The sequence below is a fragment of the Lissotriton vulgaris genome, unplaced genomic scaffold, assembly GCF_964263255.1.
Source record: "Lissotriton vulgaris unplaced genomic scaffold, aLisVul1.2 SCAFFOLD_1798, whole genome shotgun sequence".
Classification (NCBI taxonomy): Eukaryota; Metazoa; Chordata; class Amphibia; order Caudata; family Salamandridae; genus Lissotriton; species Lissotriton vulgaris.
Genome location: NW_028246531.1, coordinates 261,170 through 286,594, shown reverse-complemented (window position 1 = coordinate 286,594; position 25,425 = coordinate 261,170). Strand labels below are relative to the sequence as shown.

The following is a 25,425-nucleotide window of genomic DNA, read 5'->3' as shown; positions in this document are numbered from 1 at the left end:
GAAATGCCCCAGTGCCCTGAAGGCTCTATTCTGATATGGTGACTGGGGTTTTTGTGCAGTTTTGGGCTATGTGAAGAATTTTATTCTTACACCTCCATCCCAGGGAAAGACGTGAAATCTTTCCATGTGCGGAGCTCCATATCTCTGGGTAGAAGGACTGACGTTGTCCCCTTTATTCTGGAAACCTCATAGTGTCAGACATATTACTTAAACAGGTTCCTGGAAGCTAGGGATGGGCCAGGGTACCTGAAGGCTAAGATCTGAAACTGTGAATGGTGTTCATGTACGTTTTGGACTATGTGAAGTGTTTTCTTTTTTTTTTTTCCCCCTCTACCTACATATAAGGCGAAAACCTGTAATTAACAGTAGACCTCAATCAGGCTGCCAGGCGCAGAATCTGATTTGTGGGCACAGGTCGCACTCTTGACATACCATTTGATTCAGGAGTGGTCCCCACCCCAGCCATCGAGCTCAATACAACAGTGATAGTCAAAGGCCTCACTCTGTACTGTGGGATGTAGGATGTAACAATTAGATTGCGGTACATTACATTGCTGTTTTAGGGGCTTTCCACGACTTGCACGGGAGGGCGCTCTACACTTAGGAATGGTATGATTTACTATTCCAACTCCAGCCTAAGTAAGGTAGGGAAGGTGTTGGAATAGTAAATCGCCCTATTCCTTAGTCTAGAGCGCCCTCCCGTGCAAGTCGTGGAAAAGACTTGCGTTGTAAATGCAGCAATCGAAATGTACTGCGGTGTTTTGACCGCGTTGCTATGGTCGGGTCCCGTCCAAAGATGTCACCTGAGATGTAAACCTAAGTCCAGCTGTAAAAATCAGCTCACCAGAGGGCCTCCATGCAGGTACTGGGGTCACCATTTCAGGTGCATTCATACCCTCTGCTCTCACTCTGGGTGCCATTAAACATGAAGGTCTAACTCGGCCGCCTGCCTCTATTGAGTCACTGTGTGTTTATTGTGTTTAGTGCGCCCCCGTCTCCTCCAGCTCGGTGCTTGGCAGTGAATGCCCTCTGCCTGCATGCGAAGCTACCAGCGCGCAGCCGCCTTGTGATGCCCGTGAGTCTTGATGCCGGACCGTGCCCCGCTGCTTGTAAAAGTCCCCCGACTGCCCCCCCCTCCAGACTTGGATGCAACAGCCGAGGGTGCAGGCGCTCGGCGAGTCCCCCCCCCCCCCCCCCTCCCTGGCCCCCGGGCCGGGTCTCCCTGGCGTTGTCTCCGCTCCCCGCGCACGGCCGCCGGGGCCCTGTGTTACTTCGGCCCGGTGCAGAACGCGCTCCAGGCGGACCCTGGAGCCCCATTGTGACGGCACAGGGCCCGCTCCCTGCAGGAGGCCCCTCCCGCCCGCGGGCCGCCGCTCCCGGCCTCAGAGCGCGAGGGTGCACCGGGAAAAAGGGGCCCGGAGCACAGGAATCCAGGCACGGAGGCGTCAGCCATCGGGGGAGGGCAGAGATTCACGGCGGATGGCAAGCTTCTGAGGACGGGGTGGGCTGAAACGGGGGCGGGCACGGGAAGGGGCTGAAGCTGGGCTTCTTTACATGTGTTCATGTTAGCATATGTTTAACTGATTGTGCTTTAAAACTTAGATACTCCGGTGGTAGGAAACACAAAAGTCAGCTCGGAGCAGAGAGCCGAGGGCGCCTCGCACAGCCCTCTCTCCTCGGGACCAATCAGGGGCTGGCTCCTCCCTATATATGCATGGGGCTCGGGCTGGGAGGTACATTTCTTTTCTGTGACAGCGTCGAGACTTGTATTGCAATGGCAGAAACCGCTCCAGCCGCCGCGGCTCCTCCCGCTGAGGTCGCCCCCAAGAAGAAGCAGAAGAAAGCAGCGGGGGCCTCTAAGGCCAAGAAGCCTTCCGGTCCCAGCGTGTCCGATCTGATTTTGAAGTGCGTGACCGCCTCGGCCGAGAGGAAGGGAGTCTCCCTGGTGGCCCTGAAGAAAGCGCTGACCGCCGCCGGCTACGATGCGGACAAGAACAAGAGCCGCGTTAAGGTCTCCCTCAAGAGCCTGGTCAGCAAAGGCGCCCTAGCCCAGCTGAAGGGCACCGGGGCCTCAGGATCCTTCAAGGTCAATAAGAAGCAGCTGGAGGGCAAGAAGGCGGCCAAGAAGTCAGCCTCCAAGACCAAGAAGCCAGCGGCCAAGAAAGCAGCCCCTGCCGCCAAGAAGCCCAAAAAGGCTCCCGCGGGGGTCAAGAAGAGCCCGAAGAAGGTCAAGAAGCCAGCAGCAGCCAAGAGCCCCAAGAAGCCCAAGGCTGCCCCCGCCAAAAAGGCTGCCAAGAGCCCAGCGAAAGCCAAGGCGGCGAAGCCCAAAGTAGCCAAGAAAAGCCCTGCCAAGGTAGTCAAACCCAAGGCAGCCAAGCCCAAAGCAGCGAAGCCCAAAAAGGCAGCGCCCAAGAAGAAGTAAGGGCTTGCACCGAGACACTGCAAACACAACGGCTCTTTTAAGGGCCACCACCCTGTCTAGAAGAGAGCGTGTTCATCCCCACCTTTGCACCCACCCAATGCCCCACTCCTCAAAAATAAACAGCACAATACATCCCTAGCGCACCTTTCCACACGCGAGTGCCGCGTGTGATCTTGGCCATATAAACGGCTCTTTCGGTGCTGCGTGGATTGAAATCGGTATAGCATAGAAAATAAGGGGGTCTGGGAGTTATAAGACCTCCGTTTATAATACATGTGCAATAACGTGTGTGTCTCTGTGCTTTCACTGTACCCGGCTAGACTCGAAATAGTGTCTGCATAAAGCAGACGACTGTGAACTTTCAATCGAGCGCTGGTAACGGGGGAGTGTTCCAGGGTGAGCAGGGGCGGGTAAAAAGGGGGTCTGGGGGTTATAAGACCTCCGTTTATAATACATGTGCAATAACGTGTGTGTGTTGGTGCTTTCACTGTACCCGGGCAGACTCGATATGGTGTCTGCATAAAGCAGACGACTGTGAACTTTCAATCGAGCGCTGGTAACGGGGGAGTGTTCCAGGGTGACCAAGGGCAGTGTGCTTATGACATCGGGGGCTCCTCTCCGGGTTGACCGGGGTCGAGTCGTCCGCCTGACTACAAGTGGATGGACGGAGACAAAGGCTGGCCGAGGCGCGGGCTCCGGCCGGCTCCATCGTGCAATCATCCAACCGGAGGGTTCTCTTTGATCCAGAGCTCATTGGACAGTTAGACTGCAGCCTTCAGTTCAGTAACCAATCGGTGCGCACCGCGGGCTATTTTCGAACGTGGGGCGGTCTCTTCAGCCAACCAGAGCAGCCCTCCGTCTGTGAGGCAATAAATAGGGCTCTTTCCCCGGTAGACGCCATGATTTGACGCATTCGACGATCAGATGACCCGAGTTCTGTGACGATCGTCAACGCTGATGGCAGCCCCTGATTAGGGCTCTCCCCCTCCCCTCGCTCCTCGCTCCACGCTCTCTCCCCACTCCTCCAAGGGGCTGGGCCTGCGCTCCCTGGCTTGTCCGGGGCCAGGCTGCGCACCAAGGAGGGGACGGAGAAGTGGTCGCCCCTACCCAGCTAGCCTCTCGTGGGTGCTCGGACGTCGGAGCTGTGCCCCGGCCGCCATTTGCCGCCATTTGCTTCCTGGATCGAGACGGCCCCCAGAGGACTTGATCTGACCAGTGGATTTGCCGAGCCGACCACGGACGACTGCATCAGCTGATTCCAGAAACACAGTAGGCGCCATTTTCTATCCTTTGTGGTAGATCTGGCCTTTTTCATTACTTTAACAGCTTTACACTGAATTTCGTTTTTTCTCGCTCTGCTTGTTGCTTGTTACTTCTGCTGCTACTGATTGCAATTTGACTTGCTGAGCCCTGCCTGACTGACTAATTTCCTTACTTTGTAATTGCTGCGCTCTGATTGCAATTTTGCATTGCTGCACTGTGTTCAATCCATTTCCAAAACGTGATAATAATTACAGTTTGTGCCTTGTAATTGTAATTGCTGCGCTCTGCTTGTAGAATCATTTCCACTGCCAGATTGATTTGATTTTACTTTTCAGATTCCAATTTGCTCGCCTGCGCTCTGCTTGCCTGCTTAAAATTTTCACTGCTTGACTGATTTTAACACTCCGAATACAGCCTAGTTAGCCGCGCTTTACTTGATTTATCTCGCTCATCCCTGGCTTGACCGGGGCCAGGCGGCGCGCCAAAGAGGGGAAGGAGAAGGGCCACGCCTTACCTCCCCCATCCAACTGCACCAATTGATCATGGAGGCCGACATGGCTCAACCCAGCTCTGCCACCGAAGATGACGGGCAATGGCAGATTAAAGCGAAGAGGGGACGTGACTCGTGCCCAACATCACCAGAGAAAGCATCAAAGCTTGCCCGCCCTCCCCCTGCAGAAAGCGCAGTTCCAACCTCAAACCGTTATATGGCTCTCGGAAACATCCAGGACAGGGACGCCCCCCTGCAAGACCCCAATGCTACTGAACCTGAGACCTCTCCAGCCCCCACCAAGCGACTAAGGATCCCACCCATCATCCTGAAGAACCTAACCACCCACAAGGCCCTGGTGGGGATACTGGATGAATACTGCGCCTCCCCCTACACAATCAAGCCCAGGCAGGACCATGCCAAGATCATGCTCACCACCCCAGAGGACTACAGGTGCTTGACCGACATATTTACCGCCCAGAAAATGGAGTACTACACCTTCCCAATGACCACTGCAAAAGCCCAGCGCTTTGTAATACGGGGGCTCCCAACAAACGCATCGCTTGAACACATCTCTGGGGATTTATCTGACCTAGGCCTTCCAGTCAAAAATATTGCGCAGATTACCTCTCCAGCGGATAAGAACAAGAAATTTCCCCTCTTCGTTGTGACCCTGTCAGCGAGCCACGATGGGAAGCCAGCTGACCTCTCGGGAGTCACACGTCTCTGCGGCTGCGTCATCACCACAGAAGCACCTAGAGGGAAACGAGGACCAATCATGTGTTACAACTGCCAGCGCTTGGGGCACACCTCTGCCTTCTGCAAGCAGAAGCCAAAGTGCGTACGCTGTGGAGGAGAGCACACCTCCAACCAATGCACTAGGAACCGGGAAACCGAACCAGCAAAATGCGCCAACTGCGCAGGACCACATCCAGCAAGCTACCGCGGCTGCCCCTACCTCCAGAAGGCAAAGAAGGAAGGCCAGCGCCAACCCCCACAACCACAAACGACTTCCCCACACTCGACAACGACGGGTCAGGGGCCAAGGAATACTCACAGACCCGCAATGGCACACAGGATCCCAAATGGAAATCCAACCAACAGCCATAGCAGCGCGCGTGTGGATGGAAGATCATACGCAGACACAACTAAACCCAAGCAGGACAGCCCAGCGCCACCTACCGCCCCAGCATCACCTACCGCCCCAGCATCAGCGACCACCCCAGCACCATCCTGTGAGTTAGGCTCAGCCATCAACTGGCAAGAACTCATCGCGAAGATTGCAAAAACAGTCGCAGACCTGAACATCCACCCAATGGTGACAATGGTGGCGAACCTTATCGCCGGACTTTTCCAGGGCGAAGAAAACACCAGCAATGGCAGCAAAATCTAAAAGAAACTCTCTCTTCGTGATGTGGAATGCTAATGGCATTCAGAAGAAAACTGCAGAACTCCTGCACCTGATGGAAACCATGGACATGGATATAGCGCTTATTTCCGAGACCCACCTCCAAGGAAGCCAGAAGCTCAACATAGCAAACCACAGGGTATACCGCACAGATCGCACCACCGGAGCCAAGGGCGGAGGAACAGCGGTGATAGTCAGCACAAAAGTGAAGCACCACGAGATCTCCCTACCACCAGTCGGGAGCATTGAAGCAACTGGCATACAGATCCAGACATCTGCAGGCCCGCTGCGGCTGATTGCTGCCTACTCACCCCCAGGCAAGCTAGCCCCAAAGGACCTGGATGCTTTATTGGACCCCAGCATCCCAACACTAATTGGAGGTGACCTCAATGCTAAGCACAAATGCTGGAACTCTCGGACGGGAAACAGCAAAGGACACGCCCTACTTGCCCACTCAAAGAAGGAGGACTTCGTAGTGGCCGGCCCAACTCAACCAACACACTATCCAGGATCTGCACTGCACAAACCGGATGTTCTGGACATTGTGGTCATGAAGAATCTCTCCCAGTCTATGGAGCTTGAAACCCTAACAGCGCTGACATCCGACCACAACCCAGTGTTGATCACAGTTGGAGACGTACTTGAAGACCAGCAACAGGGCACCAGGCACAACTTCAAGAAGGCGGACTGGTGCCTATACAAGAGATGCCTGGAGGAGACACTGGTCCCTGGTCCCCTACGCAGCATTGAAGACATTGACCAGGCAGTCCACCACCTCACAGCCTCAATCCACACAGCTATTGCGCGCAGCACTCCAGAGCAGAAACTCCAACGATGCTCTATCTACGATCTCCCAAAGGGCATCAAGCAGTCAATAGCTGAAAAGAACAGAGCCCGCAGAGAGTGGCAGAGGAACCGCACCCCCGACCTGCTGAAGAAGTATAATGAGCTGACAAGGCAGCTGAAGATACAAATAAGCCAGCACAGAGGTGAAAAATGGGAAGCAGCTACAGCTAACCTAAAGGACTCAGACAACTCTCTCTGGAGAATGACCCGACGCCTGACTGGGAAGAAGGAACCAAACCCACCGATCCAAGGGAAGACTCACCTGGCATGCAGCAACAGGGATAAGGCTGAGGTCTTCGCTGACACGCTGGAGGAATCCTTCAGGCCCAACCAGGCAAGCAAACTGGCAACAGAAGTTGAGCAAGAGGTCGCCATGCATCACCAGGAGCACCCACCGGAAACAGAAACTGCACACATTGAGGAATGCTCAATGGGCGAATTACTGGCCCTGGCAAAAACACTGAAAAACGGCAAGGCACCAGGGAAGGACGGAATAGTCAACCAAGCCATCAAGATGCTCCCAGATAACGCAGTGGATCACCTTGCTGAGATATTTAACGCGTGCATGCAGCACCAGTATTTCCCAAACGCCTGGAAAGAAGCAAGAGTCGTCGTATTCCCCAAGGCTGGGAAACCACTGCGAGACCCTGCAAACTACCGCCCCATAAGTCTGCTATCTGGCCTATCAAAACTCTTCGAAAAAGTTATCCTTGCCCGTCTCGTTGACTTCGCGACAAGCAACAACCTACTTGCCAAAGAACAGTTTGGGTTCCGGAAAGACCACTCAACAAATCACCAACTCCTCAGAGTGGTGGACATCATCAGCCACGGATTCAACATCAACAAGTCTACTGGAGTAGTCTTTCTGGATGTAGCCAAAGCATTTGACCGAGTATGGCATGAGGGCCTGCTCTACAAACTTATCAAGCTCAAGTTTCCCAGCTACCTGGTCAAGTTGCTGACCAGCTACCTGACAGAACGGACCTTTCACGTGGCGGTGCGAGAAGAATGTTCATCACCGCGCCCAATTCTAGCTGGAGTGCCTCAGGGGTCAATCCTAGGACCATTCCTCTTCAACATATTCACAAACGACATACCCACTGACCTAAAGAAGACTGATCTTGCCCTTTACGCGGATGATGTTGCAGTCATCTCCCAATCCTTCAGTGACAAAGAAGTGGCGAAGAACCTGGAGGCATCGCTTTGCAGACTCTCCGAATGGTACAGCGACTGGCAGATCACCCTGAACACAAGCAAAACCACAGCAACCTTATTTACCAGGAAGCTGAACAGGAAACACCCACAGATCCTCCTCAATGGGGATGAGGTCAAATGGGAAAACAGCAGCTCCTACCTGGGGGTGACTCTGGACTCTAAACTCAGCTGGAGAAACCACATAGAGAAGACCTGCCAGAAAGCAGCATCCAAACTGGCTGCATTATACCCACTCCTGAAGTCTAAGTCGATGCCCATGCAGAGCAAGGTGCGAGTAATCACCGCAATAATTCGACCAACTATGACATACGCTTCACCAGTTTGGAGTGGCTGCCGCCCACAGCTGCGGAAGGACCTACAAATACTTCAGAGCAAGGCCTTACGGATTGCAGCAGGTGCTCCCATGTTCACACGAACAGCAGACCTCCACAGAGACCTAGGCATCGAGATGCTGGACGACCATCTCCTCAAACTCAACAGGACATTCTACAAAGGACTGGATCAAAAAGAAAACCCACTGATCCGGAAACTTGCAGATATCGCTACAAACCCATTTGACCGCTATCCGCGTCCCATTGAAGCGCTAACCTTGCGAAGCTGAAACAGCAACGCAGCATCCAAAAACTCATTACTGCCTGAAGGCAAACGCCGGCAGATACGCAAAACTCACCGCTGCCCTGATGGCATAACAGCCTCGGCAAGCACCTAAAACCCGCTCACTGCCGGCTGGCATTAGCCGCGGCAGGCACCCAAACCTCAACACTAACAGAAGGATCTACACGGACAAAGACGAGACTCTCGAAGGAAACATGCTGACAATTCTGCAAACACTACTGACCGCTACCCGCGGCCCATCACTGAGCTGACCATGTGATGCAACCTCAACTGTGACAAAGCGTCACACACCAATAAGACAACCTAAACAGCGACTACAAAATTCCAAACGAATATGGAGTAATGAGGCTATTGCCTCGGTATCCAAAAACTCACCACTGTCAGAAGGTATCTGACAGGAGAAGACAAGAAACAGGCTGGTAGACGCCATTCTTCCTCGCTGACTGAGAGAGACCGCTCCCGCCATGGCCCGCACCAAGCAGACAGCCCGCAAGTCCACCGGCGGCAAAGCGCCCCGCAAGCAGCTGGCCACCAAGGCAGCCCGCAAGAGCGCGCCTGCCACCGGCGGAGTCAAGAAGCCTCACCGTTACCGGCCCGGCACCGTGGCTCTCCGCGAGATCCGCCGCTACCAGAAGTCCACCGAGCTCCTCATCCGCAAGCTGCCCTTCCAGCGCTTGGTGAGGGAGATCGCCCAGGACTTCAAGACCGACCTGCGCTTCCAGAGCTCCGCCGTCATGGCCCTGCAGGAGGCCAGCGAGGCCTACCTGGTCGGGCTCTTCGAGGACACCAACCTGTGCGCCATCCACGCCAAGAGGGTGACCATCATGCCCAAGGACATCCAGCTGGCCCGTCGCATCCGAGGCGAGAGGGCCTAAGGTGACAGACCGACACGAACCACCACCACCACAACGGCTCTTTTAAGGGCCACCACCCTGTCATCTACGAGCTACTCTTATCTGCCATGGCATGGTCTACAGGTTAGGGAGGGTGGGCTGTGAGTACCACGAGCACCGGGCAACTGATACCGGCTCTGCGGAAACCAGAGAACTCTGTGTTCACAGTGCACAAACACCTCTTCAACGTGCCCTTCATTTGAAGCGTTGTTTGGGTAGAGGGTTGTGGTAGGGATCCGAGGGTCATAAGCCACCGCTATTGGGCATCTGTGCGCGGGTCATAAGCCACCGCGATTGGGCATCTGTGCTCCCGGTACATCGGGTTCTTAGAGTACCACGAGTACTGGGCAACTTTTACAGGCTCTGGGGGTGACCAGAGAATTCCGTGTTCACAGTGCACAAAAAGCTCGTCAATGTACCCTTCATTTAATAGAGAGCTTTGTTTGGGGGAGGGGTAGGGTAGAGGGTTTTGCAGGGATCCGCTGGTCACAAGCCAGCGCTATGAGGCATCTCTGCCCCCGGTACATCGGGTTCATGTGTGTGATTTCGGGAGCGTTTGCCCCGCGGCGGATTGTAGCCGTTCCCCTGGGTTTGGAAATGCAAACACAACGTTAAACCCGCACACAATAAAGCTGTTCGCCCATAACATGGAAAGCAAATTGCCCGGGAGTAGCTGTGTGACTTGCTAGCAGGTTTATTTAACGTGATCGCTACATTACAGTGCTTAGGTGGCACGTGGTCCCAAAGAGGGCTCATTCATATAGACATGTTTATTTACAGAGGCAAAACGTGGACCCAAAGAGGGCTCATTCATATAGACTTGTTAATTTACAGAGGCAAAACGGGTTGCCTGCTCCGTCGTCCCTCGGTCTGCAGCAAACCCCGGGAGAGCGGCCCTTTCTGCGCTCAACATTACCCTTGTAAAACACATTCTTTTGTCATATTAGAAGCACATTAGCTCTTAGGGGAGGAGGTGGTTGGCCCTTAAAAGAGCCGTTGTGTTCGTTGGGGTGCGCCTGGAAGCCTTACTTGGCGCTGGTGTACTTGGTGACGGCCTTGGTGCCCTCCGACACGGCGTGCTTGGCCAGCTCTCCGGGCAGCAGAAGGCGGACTGCGGTCTGGATCTCCCGTGAGGTGATGGTGCGCCGCGAGTTGTAGTGGGCCAGCTTGGAAGCCTCTGCAGCGATGCGCTCGAAGATGTCGTTCACGAAGGAGTTCATGATGCCCATGGCCTTGGAGGAGATGCCGGTGTCCGGGTGCACCTGCTTCATCACTTTGTAAATGTAGATGGCATAGCTTTCCTTCCTGCTCCTCTTGCGCTTCTTCCCGTCCTTCTTGGGCGGCTTGGAGAGCGCTTTCTTGGAGCCCTTCTTGGGAGCCGGCGCGGACTTGGCTGGTTCAGGCATGGTCGAGAATCTTTCACCGCGTGCTGTGGAGCCGAGAGAAATAAATGCGGGGCGCCCGTCACTTGTATTTATAGGCTGGGCGTGCAAAGCAGCTTCCTCCCGGCTCTCTCTTCTCATTGGCAGTCATAGGCAGGGCCCCCAGTTCCTAGAGTGATGCGGTTCTGGGACTCTGATTGGCTAAACAGAAGCTCGCCTCCCTCCAATGAGAAGTACTATCAGCGACTAGCTGTCAACCAATCAGACGCTCCCGAAGTCTTTATATTACCGGAGGCCAGCAGGAAGAGCAGTATCATTCTCGCTGTTGTGTGACTGAGACCCTAGATCGATCGCCATGTCTGGACGCGGAAAGCAGGGAGGAAAGGCCCGCGCCAAGGCCAAGACACGCTCTTCCAGGGCCGGGCTCCAGTTCCCCGTGGGCCGTGTGCACAGGCTGCTCCGGAAGGGAAGCTACGCCGAGAGGGTGGGCGCTGGTGCCCCCGTCTACTTGGCTGCAGTGCTGGAGTACCTCACCGCTGAGATCCTGGAGTTGGCTGGCAACGCCGCTCGGGACAACAAGAAGACCCGCATCATCCCCAGACACCTCCAGCTGGCCATCCGCAACGACGAGGAGCTGAACAAGCTGCTGGGCCGAGTCACCATCGCCCAGGGAGGAGTCCTGCCCAACATCCAGGCCGTGCTGCTGCCCAAGAAAACCGAGAGCCACAAGGCACAGGGCAAAGCAAGCAAGTAAGGGCCCGCAGACCACCGTGGAAACACACCCTAAACACAAAGGCTCTTTTCAGGGCCATCCACAGACTCCATCAAAGAGCGTATCCGTGCCATGGTGTTACTCTGGCGGCCTCTTAGATGCGGCAGCGCCCGCAACCGTAGCTTCATAGGGGAGGGCATGCCCAAGCTCTCGGCCATACACATAAATGTTGCCACGTCCCGAAGCCTAGCATGAGGCCGACCATATTAATGTTTTTTCTTTATATACGTATATCATTTTAATTATATGGGACACTTTTTGCAGACTTGCCCCAGCCGAGCGGGCACCGAACGCGAGGGTTAGGCGGGCCGCGGTAACAAGTGGGGGCCTGGAAGGGAGGAGTGTCTGTGTTTGGCTGTGATCGGCTGCAGCTGCTGAGTCCGATCGGGAGCCCCTGACAAAGAGGCGGGCTGGGAGCGCGCTCTTTTTCATACCATATAAATTTGGGGGGGGGGAGACGACGACACATTTTGCAGGCTTGCCCCAGCCGGGCGTGAGATGTGGGCAGTGTTACGAGGTCGCAGGCGTCCAAACGCAGCGGGGTGAGGCCGTGAACGTGTTGCCTCCATTAAAAAATTTCAGAGCCTTCTGCTCAGAATTGGGAGGGGGCACCGAACGAGGGGGTTAGGTGAGCCGCGGTCACAAGTGGGGTGTGGGCGGGAAGGGAGGTGCCTTAAGCGCGAGACGTGGACAGTGTTACGGGGGTGCGGGCGGCCACACACAGCGGGGAGAGGCCGTTAACGGGTGTTATCTCCATTAAAACATCTCCGGGGCTTCTGTTCACATGAAAGGAGGGGGCATGGAACGAGAGGGTTAGGCGGGCTGCGGTCACAAGTGGGGGCCGGGAGGCGTGTGCGTGAGGGGGCGCGGTACGAGAGGGTTAGGCGGGCTGCGGTCACAAGTGGGGGCCGGGAAGGGAGGCGTGTGCGTGAGGGGGCACGGAACGAGAGGGTTAGGCGGGCTGCGGTCACAAGTGGGGGCCGGGAAGGGAGCCGTGGGCTTGACTGTGGTCTGTGCACCGGCGGCAGCTGCTGAGCCAGGTACCTTAAGCGCGAGGTGTGGACAGTGTTACGGGGGTGCGGGCGGCCAGACACAGCGGGAGAGGCCGTTAACGGGTGTTATCTCCATTAAAACATCTCCATGGGCTTCTGTTCACATGAAAGGAGGGGGCACGGAACGAGAGGGTTAGGCGGGCTGCGGTCACACGTGGGGGCCGGGAAGGGAGGCGTGTGCGTGTGTTTGACTGTGGTCTGTGCATCGGCGGCAGCTGCTGAGCCAGGTACCTTAAGCGCGAGACGTGGACAGTGTTACGGGGGTGCGGGCGGCCACACACAGCGGGGAGAGGCCGTTAACGGGTGTTATCTCCATTAAAACATCTCCATGGGCTTCTGTTCATATGAAAGGAGGGGGCACGGAACGAGAGGGTTAGGCGGGCTGCGGTCACAAGTGGGGGGCGGGAAGGGAGGCGTGTGCGTGTGTTTGACTGTGGTCTGTGCACCGGCGGCAGCTGCTGAGCCAGCCCATGACAAAGGCGGGCTGGGAGCCCGCTCTTTTTCAAACGGCAACGGCCTCTCGAGCTCCCTGCAGAGGGCAGGCCGGGCTCTCTCCCGCCTCCGAGTGCGTCACATGGCTTGGAGCCTCCGCGCCGGTCCGCAGCTCCTCTATTTATGCATCCGGTGCTAGCCTCGCCTCCATTTCTGCTCACAGCACCGAGAAGAGAACATGTCTGGACGCGGCAAAGGAGGGAAGGGGCTCGGTAAAGGCGGCGCCAAGAGGCACCGCAAGGTGCTCCGGGACAACATCCAGGGCATCACCAAGCCGGCCATTCGCCGCCTGGCGCGCCGTGGCGGAGTCAAGCGCATCTCCGGCCTCATCTACGAGGAGACCCGCGGAGTGCTGAAGGTTTTCCTGGAGAACGTGATCCGGGACGCCGTCACCTACACCGAGCACGCCAAGAGGAAGACCGTCACCGCCATGGATGTGGTCTATGCTCTGAAGCGCCAGGGCCGCACCCTCTACGGATTCGGCGGTTAAACACTCGACTTGCCCACGGATAAAAAAAGAGAAAAAAAAAACAACTCAAAGGCTCTTTTAAGAGCCGACCACCATGTCTTGTGAGAGCTGTGTCTATGAACTATTATTTCCGCAGCGCAGGGCTGCTATCTAGGCCCACACTCGCCCGGGAGGGGAGGAGGGGGGAGCCCGGGGATTTGCTCCGCAGCCACTCTGCTATGGAAGGCACGGCAGGGAAGGCGGGTTCAGCCCAGCCCAGGGGCCCGCCACCATGGAGCCTTGGACTGGGTACCTAAGGCGTGTTTGGCCCGTTATCCTGGGGCCCGAAACCGGGGAGATGAGGCAGGTTAAGCCCGGCCCAGGGGCCCGCCATCATGGAGCCCTTGCCCGGGGACCTACGGTGGGTTTAGCCCGGCCCTGGGCCCTACGGGCCTGCCGTTTCCCCGACTATTAAGCCCCCCGGGGGCTTGCAGCATAACACGGAAGAGGGACAAAGTTGGAGTTAGCGCGGCCGTTTCGCCGCCCGGCCATCTGGTCGCAGAGCTCAGTGGGCCATCTGGTCGCAGAGCTCAGTGGGCCATCTGGTCGCACAGCTCAGTGGGCCATCTGGTCGCACTATCGTGCGGTGACCAGATGGCCCAGTGTGCAGTGCGACCAGATGGCCGAGCGGCGGAACGGCCGCGCTAACTCCAACTTTGTCTCCCGTCCAGGCGCTGTAAGCCCCCACTGCGTGGGGGCTTAATAGTCCATAAAGTAGTGTTCCCATGCCGGCCCATAGGAAGTGGGTGTGGGATCCTAATGTTTGTGGCGAACCATCATGACCGTTTACGGGTCCCTGTGGGTCTTTAAGCACCCGTTTCCTTTCTCCCCCCCCCCCCCCCCCCCCCTCCTGTGTAGACAGTTTGGTTCAAGGGGACAATGGCACTACTTGTACCCAGGGCTGGGGAGCTCCGATTCGGGTACAATTTCCGGTTTCCCCCCTTAGCTGGAGGTAAGCAAAAAAAAAAAAATCTACATATACACATTTTTTTTTTTTAATTAATGTTATACTAACTCTTTAGGTTCAAGTGGACAAAGTCACTTTTCCTACCCAGGGCTGGTGAGCTCCGATTCGGGTAGCATTTCCGGTTTTCCCCCTTAGCTGGAGGTCGGCCCAAAAAAAAAAAGAAAAACGATATATACACATTTTTATCGTATTGCTTTTTTTTAAAACTATATATAATAAACATTATAATTTTTTTTAATGTTTTTTTTTTTTTTACTAACTCTCTAGGTTCAAGGGGACAAAGTCACTGTTTCTACCCGAGGCTATGGAGCTCCTTTCCGGGTAAAATTTCCGGTTTTCCCCCTTAGCTGGAGGTCGGCCCCCCGAAAAAAAAAAAAAAAAAGTATATATACACATTTTTATTGTATTGCTTTTTTTTAAAACTATATATAAACATTTTTTTTTTTTTTTTAAATAACTCTAGGTTCAAGGGGACAAAGTCACTGTTTCTACCCGAGGCTATGGAGCTCCGATTCGGGCAAAATTTCCGGTTTTTCCCCTTAGCTGAAGGTAAGCAAAAAAATATATATATACATTTTTTTTTATTATTTTTATTAATTTTATACTAACTCTTTAGGTTCAAGGGGACAAAGTCACTTTTCCTGCCCAGGGCTGGTGAGCTCCGATTCGGGTAACATTTCCGGTTTTCCCCCTTAGCTGGAGGTCTGCAAAAAAACAAACAACTATATATAAACATTTTTTTTTTTTTTTTTTACTAACTCTCTTGGTTCAAGGGGACAAAGTCACTGTTTCTACCTGAGGCTATGGAGCTCCGATCCGGTTAAAACTTCAGGTTTTCCCCCTAAGCTGAAGGTGGTCTAAAAAATAAAAAAACTATATATACACATTTTTTTTTATTTATTTAAATAAATCTTTAGGTTCAAGGGTACGAATTCACTTTTTCTACCCGGCCTATGGAGTTCCGATCCGGGTACAATTTACCCATTTAAGACTGTTAATTTTAAAAATATATATATTGCTAAATGTTTAGGTTCTAGGGGACTAAGTCACTTTTTCTACACAGGGCTATGGAGCTCCGATTAGGGTAATATTTCAGGATTTACCTCTTGGCTGGAGGTGGAGAAAAAAACACATAACTTAATTTAAAAGGTATACAAAGCCCTTTACATTATCAGATCCTAGCCTTCAGTGTCCCAAACCCATTTCTAGCCTGCAGGCACAAAGTGGCTATTTCTACACAGGGCTATGGAGCTCCGCGCAGGATGAGATGCACCCCTGTTACAGTATCAGCACAAGGCTGTGGGCCTGTTTAGTGATAATTGTAACATTCGGTTGAGTTAATCTTCAAAGGGATACAGTTGCTCCTACTAACCTTGGCTATGGAGCTCCGCGCAGGATAAGATTTGAGGTTCCACCCCTGGCTGGAGGTGGGGAAACGAAAGACTTCTTTATTCCAACAATGTATCTAACCCCCTCACAGTATCAGACCTAGGTCTGCAAGACCGTAGGCACATTTCCAGCCCCCAGGCACCTGTTTTAGTGATACTTGTGACCACATGAAGCCTCCAGCTTCAAGGGGACAAAGTCACTCCCTCTACCCAGGGTTAAGGAACTTCGCGCAGGGTAAGATTTTGGGTTATACTCTTGGCTGGGGGTGTGAAAACAACACACTTCACAAGTCCAATGAAGTGTGTGTCACCCCTTCACAGTATCAGGAAAGGCCAACATGGCCTTGGGCCTACTTCCAGCCTCCAGGCACCAGTTTTCCTGATACTTGTGACATTTGGAGGTGTTAAGCTTCAAGGGGATGATGTTGTACCTTCTACCCACCGTCATGGAGCTCCGCGCAGGGTAAGATTGCAGGTATCACCCCTGCCTTAATGCGTGAAACCCAACAAATCACATAGACAACAGAGTGTATTTAACCCCTGTACAGTTACAGGGAAAGGTCTGCAAGGCCTTGGGCCTACCTCCAGCCTCCAGGCAGCAGTTTTCATGAATTCTGTGACATTTGGAGGTGTTAAGCTTCAAGGGGATGAAGTCGCACCTTCTACCCAGGGTTATGGAGCTCAGCGCAGGGTAAGATTTGAGGTTTCATCCCAGGCTGGAGGTGTGAAAATAGAACACTTACCATACACGAAAAAATGTATTTAACTCCTTTACAGTGTCAGAGCCAGGCCTGCAAGGCCCTGGGTGTGTTTCCAGCCTCCTGGCTCCAGTTTTACAGAAACCAGTGACATTTGGTGGTGTTAAGCTACAAGGGATGAAGTCACACTGTCTACCCAGGGTCATGGAGCTCAGCGCAGGGTAAGATTTAAAGTTTCACCCCTAGCTGGATGTTTTAAAGCAAAACACTTCACAAGCCCAATATAGTGTATTTCACCCCTTCACAGTATCAGGAAAGGCCTGCAAGGCCTTGTGCCTTTTGTCCAGCCTCCAGGCACCTGCTTTTGTGATACTTGTGACATTTGGAGGTGTTAAGCTTCAAGGGGATGAAGTCGCACCTTCTACCCAGGGTTATGGAGCTCAGCGCAGGGTAAGATTTGAGGTTTCATCCCAGGCTGGAGGTGTGAACATAGAACACTTACCATACACGAAAAAGTGTATTTAACTCCTTTACGGTGTCAGAGCAAGGCCTGCAAGGCCCTGGGTGTGTTTCCAGCCTCCTGGCACCAGTTTTACAGAAACCAGTGACATTTGGTGGTGTTAAGCTTCAAGGGGATGAAGTTGTCGCTTCTACCCAGGGTTATGGAGCTCCGCGCAGGGTAAGATTGCAGGTATCACCCCTGCCTAGATGTGTGAAAACCCAACTAGTCACATACACAACAGAGAGTATTTAACCCCTGAACAGTTACAGGGAAAGGTCTGCACGGCTTTGGGACTACCTCCAGCCTCCAGGTAGCAGTTTTAGTGAATCTTGTGACATTTGGAGGTGTTAAGCTTCAAGGGGATGAAGTTGTACCTTCTACCCAGGGTTATGGAGGTCCGCGCAGGATAAGATTTCAGATATCACCCCTAGCTGCACGTTTGAAAAGAAAGCACTTTACAAACTCAGCAAAGAGTATTTATCTCCTTTGCAGTTCCAGGAAAAGGCCTGCAAGGCCTTGGGCCTACTTCCAGCATCCAGGCACCAGTTTTGATGAATCTTGTGACATTTGGAGGTGTTAAGCTTCAAGGGGATGAAGTTGTCCCTTCTACCCAGGGTTACGGAGCTCCGCGCAGGGTAAGATTTCAGATTTCACCCCTAGATGGAGGTTTGAAAACAAACCACTTCATATACTCTGAAAAGTGTAGTTAACTCCTTTGCAGTGCCAGGAAAAGGCCTGCAAGGCCTTGGGCCTACTTCCAGCATCCAGGCACCAGTTTTACTGATACTTGTGACATTTGGAGGTGTTAAGCTTCAAGCGGATGAAGTTGTACCTTCTACCCAGGGTTATGGAGCTCCTCGCAGGGTAAGATTTCAGATTTCACCCCTAGATGGAGGAATGAAAACAAAGCACTTGACATACTCAGCAAAGTGTATGTAACTCCTTTGCAGTTACAGGAAAAGGCCTGCAAGGCCTTGGGCCCACTTCCAGCATCCAGGCTCCAGTTTTACTGATACTTGTGACATTTGGAGGTGTTAAGCTTCAAGGGGATGAAGTTGTACCTTCTACCCAGGGTTATTGAGCTCCGCGCAGGGTAAGATTTCAGGTATCACCCCCGCCTGGATGTGTGAATAACCAACACAACTCAGACACCACAAAGTGTATTTAACCCCTGTACAGTTACAGGGAAAGGTCTGCAAGGCCTTGGGCCTGCCTCCAGGCACCAGTTTTAATGAATCTTGTGACATTTGGAGGTGTTAAGCTTCAAGGGGATGACAGTGTACCTTCTACCCAGGGTTATGGAGCTCCGCACAGGGTAAGATTTCAGATTTCACCCCTAGATGGAGGTATGAAAAGTAAGCACTTTACATACTCAGCAAAGTGTATTTAACTCCTTTGCAGTAACAGGAAAAGGCCTGCAGGCCTTGGGCCTACTTGCAGCATCCAGTCACCAGTTTTACTGATACTTGTGACATTTGGAGGTGTTAAGCTTCAAGGGGATGAAGTTGTACCTCCTACCCAGGGTTATGGAGCTCCGCACAGGGTACGATTCCAGATTTCACCCCTAGCTGCACGTTTGAAAATAAAGCACTTTACATACTCAGCAAAATGTATGTCACTCCTTTGCTGTAACAGGAAAAGGCCTGCAAGGCCTTGGGCCTACTTCCAGCATTCAGGCACCAGTTTTACTGATACTTGTGACATTTGGAAGTGTTAAGCTTCAAGGGGATTAGGTTGTAGCTTCTACCCAGGGTTATGGAGCTCCGCGCAGGGTAAGATCGCAAGTATCGCCCCTGCCTAGATGTGTGAAAACCCAACTAGTCACATACACAACAGAGTGTATTTAACCCCTGTACAGTTACAGGGAAAGGTCTGCAAGGCCTTGGGCCTACCCCCAGCCTCCAGGCAGCAGTTTTAGTGAGTCCTGTGACATTTGGAGGTGTTAAGCTTCAAGGGGATGAAGTTGTACCTTCTACCCAGGGTTATGGAGCTCCGCGCAGGGTAAGATTTCAGATTTCACCCCTAGATGGAGGTTTGAAAACAAACGACTTCATATACTCAGCAAAGTGTAGTTAACTCCTTTGCAGTTACAGGAAAAGGCCTGCAAGGCCTTGGGCCTACTTCCAGCATCCAGGCACCAGTTTTACTGATACTTGTGACATTTTGAGGTGTTAACCTTCAAGGGGATGAAGTTGTACCTTCTACCCAGGGTTACGGAGCTCCCCGCAGGGTAAGATTTCAGGAATCACCCCTGCCTGGATGTGTGAATAACCAACACATCTCAGACACCACAGACTGTATTTAACCCTTTTACAGTTACAGGGAAAGGTCTGCAAGGCCTTGGGCCCACCTCCAGCCTCCAAGCAGCAATTTTAATGAATCTTGTGACATTTGGAGGTGTTAAGCTTCAAGGGGATGAAGTTGTACCTTCCACCCAGAGTTATGAAGCTCCGCACAGGGTAACATTCCAGAATTCACCCCTAGCTGCACGTTTGAAAACAAAGCATTTCACATACTCAGCAAAGTGTTTTTAACTCCTTTGCAGTAACAGGAAAAGGCCCGCAAGGCCTTGGGCCTACTTCCAGCATCCAGGCACCAGTTTTACTGATACTTGTGACATTTGGAGGTGTTAACCTTCAAGGGGATGAAGGTGTACCTTCTACCCAGGGGTATGGAGCTCCACGGAGGGTAAGATGTCAGGTATCACCCCTGCCTGGATGTGTGAATAACCAACACATCTCAGACACCACAAAGTGTATTTAACACCTTTACAGTTACAGGGAAAGGTCTGCAAGGCCTTGGGCCTACCTCCAGCCTCCAGGCAGCAGTTTTCATGAATCTTGCGACATTTGGAGGTGTTAATCTTCAAGGGGGTGAAGTTGTACCTTCTGCCCAGGGTTATGGAGCTCCGCGCAGGGTAAGATTGCAGGTATCACCCCTGCCTAGATGTGCGTAAACCCAACAAATCACATACACACCAGAGTGTGTTTAACCCCGGTACCATTACAGGAAAAGGCCTGCATGGCATTAGGCCTACTTCCAGCATCCAGGCACCAGTTTTACTGATACTTGTGACAATTGGAGGTGTTAAGCTCCAAGGGGATGAAGTTGTACCTTCTACCCAGGGTTATGGAGCTCCGCAGAGGGTAAGATTTCAGATTTTACCCCTAGATGGAGGTATGAAAACAAAGCACTTTACATACTCAGCAAAGTTTATTTAACTCCTTTAGAGTAACAGGAAAAGGCCTGCAAGGCCCTGGGCCTGCTTCCAGCATCCAGGCACCAGTTTTACTGATACTTGTGAAATTTGGAGGTGTTAAGCTTCAAGGGGATGAAGTTGTACATTCTACCCAGGGTTATGGAGCTCCGCGCAGGGTAAGATTTTAGGTGTCACCCCTGGCTGGAGGTGTTAAAGCAAAACACCTCACATGCCCAGTAAAGTGTATTCCACCCATTCACAGTATCAGGAAAGGCCTGCAAGGCCTTGGGCCTACTTCCAGCCTCCAGGCACAAGTTTTACTGATACCTGTGACATTTGGTGGTGTCAAGCTTTAAGGGGAAGAAGTCACATCTTCTACCCAGGGTTATGGAGCTCAGCGCAGGGTAAGTTTTCAGGTTTCACCCCTGGCTGGAGATGTGAAAGCAAAACACTTCACATGCCCAATAAAGTGTATTCCACCCCTTCACAGTATCAGGGTAGTCGTGCAAGGCCTTGGGCCTACTTCCAGCATCCAGGCACCGGTTTTACTGATACTTGTGACAATTGTAGGTGTTAAGCTTCCAGGGGATGAAGTTGTACCTTCTACCCAGGGTTATGGAGCTCCGCGCAGGGTAAGATTGCAGGTATCACCCCTGCCTAGATGTGTGAAAACCCAACAAATCACATACACAACAGAGTGTATTTAACCCCTGTACAGTTACAGGGAAAGGTCTGCAAGGCCTTGGGCCTACCTCCAGCCTCCAGGCAGCAGTTTTAAAGAATCTTGTGACATTTGGAGGTGTAAAGCTTCAAGGGGATGAAGTTGTACCTTCTACCCAGGGTTATGGAGCTCCGCGCAGGGTCAGATTTCAGGTATCCCCCCTGCCTGGATGTGTGAAAAACCATCACATCTCAGACACCACAAAGTGTATTTAACCCCTTTACAGTTACAGGGAAAGGCCTGCAAGGCCTTGGTCCTACCTCCAGCCTCCAAGCAGCAGTTATACTGATACTTGTGACATTGGGAGGTGTTAAGCTTCAAGGGGATGAAGTTGTACCTTCTACCCAGGGTTATGAAACTCCGCGCAGGGTAAGATTTCAGATTTTGCCCCTGGCTGGAGGTTTGAAATCAAAGCACTTCACAAACTCAGCAAAGTGTATTTAACTCCTTTGCAGTTCCAGGAAAAGGCCTGCAAGGCCTTGTCACTACTTACAGCCTCCAGGCAACAGTTTTACTGATTATTGTGCCACTTGGAGGTGTTAACCTTCAAGGGGATGAAGTTGTACCTTCTACCCAGGGTTATGGAGCTCCGCGCAGGGTAAGATTTCAGATGTCACCCCTAGCTGGATGTGTGAATAACCAACACATTACAGACACCACAAAGTGTATGTAACCCCTTTACAGTTACAGGGAAAGGTCTGCAAGGCCTTAGGCCTACCTCCAGCCTCCAGGCAGCAGTTTTAATGAATCTTGTGACATTTGGAGGTGTTAAGCTTCAAGGGGATGAAATTGTACCTTCTACCCAGGGTTATGGAGCTCCGCGCAGGGTAAGATTTCAGATTTCACCCCTAGATGGAGGTTTGAAAACAAACCACTTCATATACTCTGAAAAGTGTAGTTAACTCCTTTGCAGTGGCAGGAAAAGGCCTGCAAGGCCTTGGGCCTACTTCCAGCATCCAGGCACCAGTTTTACTGATACTTGTGACATTTGGAGGTGTTAAGCTTCAAGGGGATGAAGTTGTACCTTCTACCCAGGGTTACGGAGCTCCGCGCAGGGCAAGATTTCAGGTATCACCCCTGCCTGGATGTGAGAATAACCAACACATTACAGACACCACAAAGTGTATTTAACCCCTTTACAGTTGCAGGGAAAGGTCTGCAAGGCCTTGTCACTACTTACAGCCTCCAGGCAACAGTTTTACTAATTATTGTGCCACTTGGAGGTGTTAACCTTCAAGGGGATGAAGGTGTCCCTTCTACCCAGGGTTACGGAGCTCCGCGCAGGGCAAGATTTCAGGTATCACCCCTGCCTGGATGTGAGAATAACCAACACATTACAGACACCACAAAGTGTATTTAACCCCTTTACAGTTGCAGGGAAAGGTCTGCAAGGCCTTGTCACTACTTACAGCCTCCAGGCAACAGTTTTACTAATTATTGTGCCACTTGGAGGTGTTAACCTTCAAGGGGATGAAGGTGTCCCTTCTACCCAGGGTTATGGTGCTCCGCGCAGGGTAAGATTTCAGATGTCACCCCTGGCTGGAGGTGTTAAAGCAAAACATCTCACAAGCCCAGTAAAGTGTATTCCACCCATTTGCAGTATCAGGAAAGGCCTGCAAGGCCTTGGGCCTACTTCCAGCCTCCAGGCACAAGTTTTACTGATACCTGTGACATTTGGTGGTGTCAAGCTTTAAGGGGAAGAAGTCACATCTTCTGCCCGGGGTTATGGAGCTCAGCGCAGGGTAGGTTTTCAGGTTTCACCCCTGGCTGGAGATGTGAAAGCAAAACACTTCACATGCCCAATAAAGTGTATTCCACCCCTTCACAGTATCAGGGTAGTCGTGCAAGGCCTTGGGCCTACTTCCAGCATCCAGGCACCGGTTTTACTGATACTTGTGACAATTGTAGGTGTTAAGCTTCCAGGGGATGAAGTTGTACCTTCTACCCAGGGTTATGGAGCTCCGCGCAGGGTAAGATTGCAGGTATCACCCCTAGCTGGATGTGTGAATAACCAACACATTACAGACACCACAAAGTGTACGTAACCCCTTTACAGTTACAGGGAAAGGTCTGCAAGGCCTTGGGCCTGCCTCCAGGCAGCAGTTTTAATAAATCTTGTGACATTTGGAGGTGTTAAGCTTCAAGGGGATGAAGTTGTACCTTCTACCCAGGGTTATGGAGCTCCGCGCAGGGTAAGATTTCAGATGTCACCCCTAGCTGCACGTTTGAAAAGAAAGCACTTTACATACTCAGCAAAGTGTATTTATCTCCTTTGCAGTTCCAGGAAAAGGCCTGCAAGGCCCTGGGCCTACTCCCTGCATCCAGGCACCAGTTTTACTGATACTTGTGACATTTGGAGGTGTTAAGCTTCAAGGGGATGAAGTTGTACCTTCTACCCAGGGTTACGGAGCTCCGCGCAGGGTAAGATTTCAGGTATCACCCCTGCCTGGATGTGAGAATAACCAACACATTACAGAAACCACAAAGTGTATTTAACCCCTTTACAGTTACAGGGAAAGGTCTGCAAGGCCGTGTCACTACTTACAGCCTCCAGGCAACAGTTTTACTGATTATTGTGCCACTTGGAGGTGTTAACCTTCAAGGGGATGAAGTTGTCCCTTCTACCCAGGGTTATGGAGCTCCGCGCAGGGTAAGATTTCAGATGTCACCCCTGGCTGGAGGTGTTAAAGCAAAACATCTCACAAGCCCGGTAAAGTGTATTCCACCCATTTGCAGTATCAGGAAAGGCCTGCAAGGCCTTGGGCCTACTTCCAGCCTCCAGGCACAAGTTTTACTGATACCTGTGACATTTGGTGGTGTCAAGCTTTAAGGGGAAGAAGTCACATTGTCTGCCCAGGGTTATGGAGCTCAGCGCAGGGTAGGTTTTCAGGTTTCACCCCTGGCTGGAGATGTGAAAGCAAAACACTTCACATGCCCAATAAAGTGTATTCCACCCCTTCACAGTATCAGGGTAGTCGTGCAAGGCCTTGGGCCTACTTCCAGCATCCAGGCACCGGTTTTACTGATACTTGTGACAATTGTAGGTGTTAAGCTTCCAGGGGATGAAGTTGTACCTTCTACCCAGGGTTATGGAGCTCCGCGCAGGGTAAGATTGCAGGTATCACCCCTGCCTAGATGTGTGAAAACCCAACAAATCACATACACAACAGAGTGTATTTAACCCCTGTACAGTTACAGGGAAAGGTCTGCAAGGCCTTGGGCCTACCTCCAGCCTCCAGGCAGCAGTTTTAAAGAATCTTGTGACATTTGGAGGTGTAAAGCTTCAAGGGGATGAAGTTGTCCCTTCTACCCAGGGATATGGAGCTCCACGCAGGGTAAGATTTCAGGTATCACCCCTGCCTGGATGTGTGAATAACCAACACATCTCAGACACCACAACGTGTATTTAACCCCTTTACAGTTACAGGGAAAGGTCTGCAAGGCCTTTGGCCTACCTCCAGCCTCCAGGCAGTAGTTTTCATGAATCTTGCGACATTTGGAGGTGTTAATCTTCAAGGGGGTGAAGTTGTACCTTCTGCCCAGGGTTATGGAGCTCCGCGCAGGGTAAGATTGCAGGTATCACCCCTGCCTAGATGTGCGAAAACCCAACAAATCACATACACAACAGAGTGTGTTTAACCCCTGTACAGTTACAGTAAAAGGCCTGCATGGCATTAGGCCTACTTCCAGCATCCAGGCACCAGTTTTACTGATACTTGTGACATTTGGAGGTGTTAAGCTTCAAGGGGATGAAGTTGTACATTCTACCCAGGGTTATGGAGCTCCGCGCACGGTAAGATTTTAGGTGTCACCCCTGGCTGGAGGTGTTAAAGCAAAACACCTCACATGCCCAGTAAAGTGTATTCCACCCATTCACAGTATCAGGAAAGGCCTGCAAGGCCTTGGGCCTACTTCCAGCCTCCAGTCACAAGTTTTACTGATACCTGTGACATTTGGTGGTGTCAAGCTTTAAGGGGAAGAAGTCACATCTTCTACCCAGGGTTATGGAGCTCAGCGCAGGGTACGTTTTCAGGTTTCACCCCTGGCTGGAGATGTGAAAGCAAAACACTTCACATGCCCAATAAAGTGTATTCCACCCCTTCACAGTATCAGGGTAGTCGTGCAAGGCCTTGGGCCTACTTCCAGCATCCAGGCACCGGTTTTACTGATACTTGTGACAATTGTAGGTGTTAAGCTTCCAGGGGATGAAGTTGTACCTTCTACCCAGGGTTATGGAGCTCCGCGCAGGGTAAGATTGCAGGTATCACCCCTGCCTAGATGTGCGAAAACCCAACAAATCACATACACAACAGAGTGTGTTTAACCCCTGTACAGTTACAGGAAAAGGCCTGCATGGCATTAGGCCTACTTCCAGCATCCAGGCACCAGTTTTACTGATACTTGTGACATTTGGAGGTGTTAAGCTTCAAGGGGATGAAGTTTTACCTTCTACCCAGGGTTATGGAGCTCCGCAGAGGGTAAGATTTCAGATGTTACCCCTAGATGGAGGTATGAAAACAAAGCACTTTACATACTCAGCAAAGTTTATTTAACTCCTTTAGAGTAACAGGAAAAGGCCTGCAAGGCCCGGG

The 25,425-nt window shown here is 52.1% G+C and overlaps 5 protein-coding genes across 5 annotated transcripts; 4 read left to right on the top strand and 1 right to left on the bottom strand.

The window, feature by feature from the left end:
- The first annotated feature begins 1,754 nt into the window (after positions 1-1,754).
- Positions 1,755-2,570, top strand: LOC147665920 (histone H1.01-like). The gene has a single exon (XM_086949421.1). The coding sequence runs from the start codon at positions 1,775-1,777 to the stop codon at positions 2,420-2,422; it is 648 nt and encodes a 215-aa protein (XP_086805547.1). The 5' UTR covers positions 1,755-1,774; the 3' UTR covers positions 2,423-2,570.
- A 6,129-nt stretch (positions 2,571-8,699) lies between these two features.
- On the top strand, positions 8,700-9,154 carry LOC147665919 (histone H3). The gene has a single exon (XM_086949442.1). The coding sequence runs from the start codon at positions 8,724-8,726 to the stop codon at positions 9,132-9,134; it is 411 nt and encodes a 136-aa protein (XP_086805568.1). The 5' UTR covers positions 8,700-8,723; the 3' UTR covers positions 9,135-9,154.
- Positions 9,155-10,129: 975 nt separating this feature from the next.
- Positions 10,130-10,678, bottom strand: LOC147665918 (histone H2B 1.2-like). Its single transcript, XM_086949441.1, has one exon. It carries the CDS (start codon positions 10,673-10,675, stop codon positions 10,178-10,180), a length of 498 nt encoding a protein of 165 aa, XP_086805567.1. The 5' UTR covers positions 10,676-10,678; the 3' UTR covers positions 10,130-10,177.
- A 159-nt stretch (positions 10,679-10,837) lies between these two features.
- LOC147665917 (histone H2A type 2-C-like) lies at positions 10,838-11,313 on the top strand. Its single transcript, XM_086949440.1, has one exon. The coding sequence runs from the start codon at positions 10,890-10,892 to the stop codon at positions 11,286-11,288; it is 399 nt and encodes a 132-aa protein (XP_086805566.1). The 5' UTR covers positions 10,838-10,889; the 3' UTR covers positions 11,289-11,313.
- Positions 11,314-12,992: 1,679 nt separating this feature from the next.
- Positions 12,993-13,410, top strand: LOC147665916 (histone H4). Its single transcript, XM_086949439.1, has one exon. It carries the CDS (start codon positions 13,029-13,031, stop codon positions 13,338-13,340), a length of 312 nt encoding a protein of 103 aa, XP_086805565.1. The 5' UTR covers positions 12,993-13,028; the 3' UTR covers positions 13,341-13,410.
- The last annotated feature ends 12,015 nt before the right edge of the window (positions 13,411-25,425 follow it).

Coding starts and splice junctions, on each gene's coding strand:
- LOC147665920 (XM_086949421.1), top strand. CDS start 1,775: ATGGCAGAAACCGCTCCAGCCGCCGCGGCTCCTCCCGCTGAGGTCGCC.
- LOC147665919 (XM_086949442.1), top strand. CDS start 8,724: ATGGCCCGCACCAAGCAGACAGCCCGCAAGTCCACCGGCGGCAAAGCG.
- LOC147665918 (XM_086949441.1), bottom strand. CDS start 10,675: ATGAGAAGAGAGAGCCGGGAGGAAGCTGCTTTGCACGCCCAGCCTATA.
- LOC147665917 (XM_086949440.1), top strand. CDS start 10,890: ATGTCTGGACGCGGAAAGCAGGGAGGAAAGGCCCGCGCCAAGGCCAAG.
- LOC147665916 (XM_086949439.1), top strand. CDS start 13,029: ATGTCTGGACGCGGCAAAGGAGGGAAGGGGCTCGGTAAAGGCGGCGCC.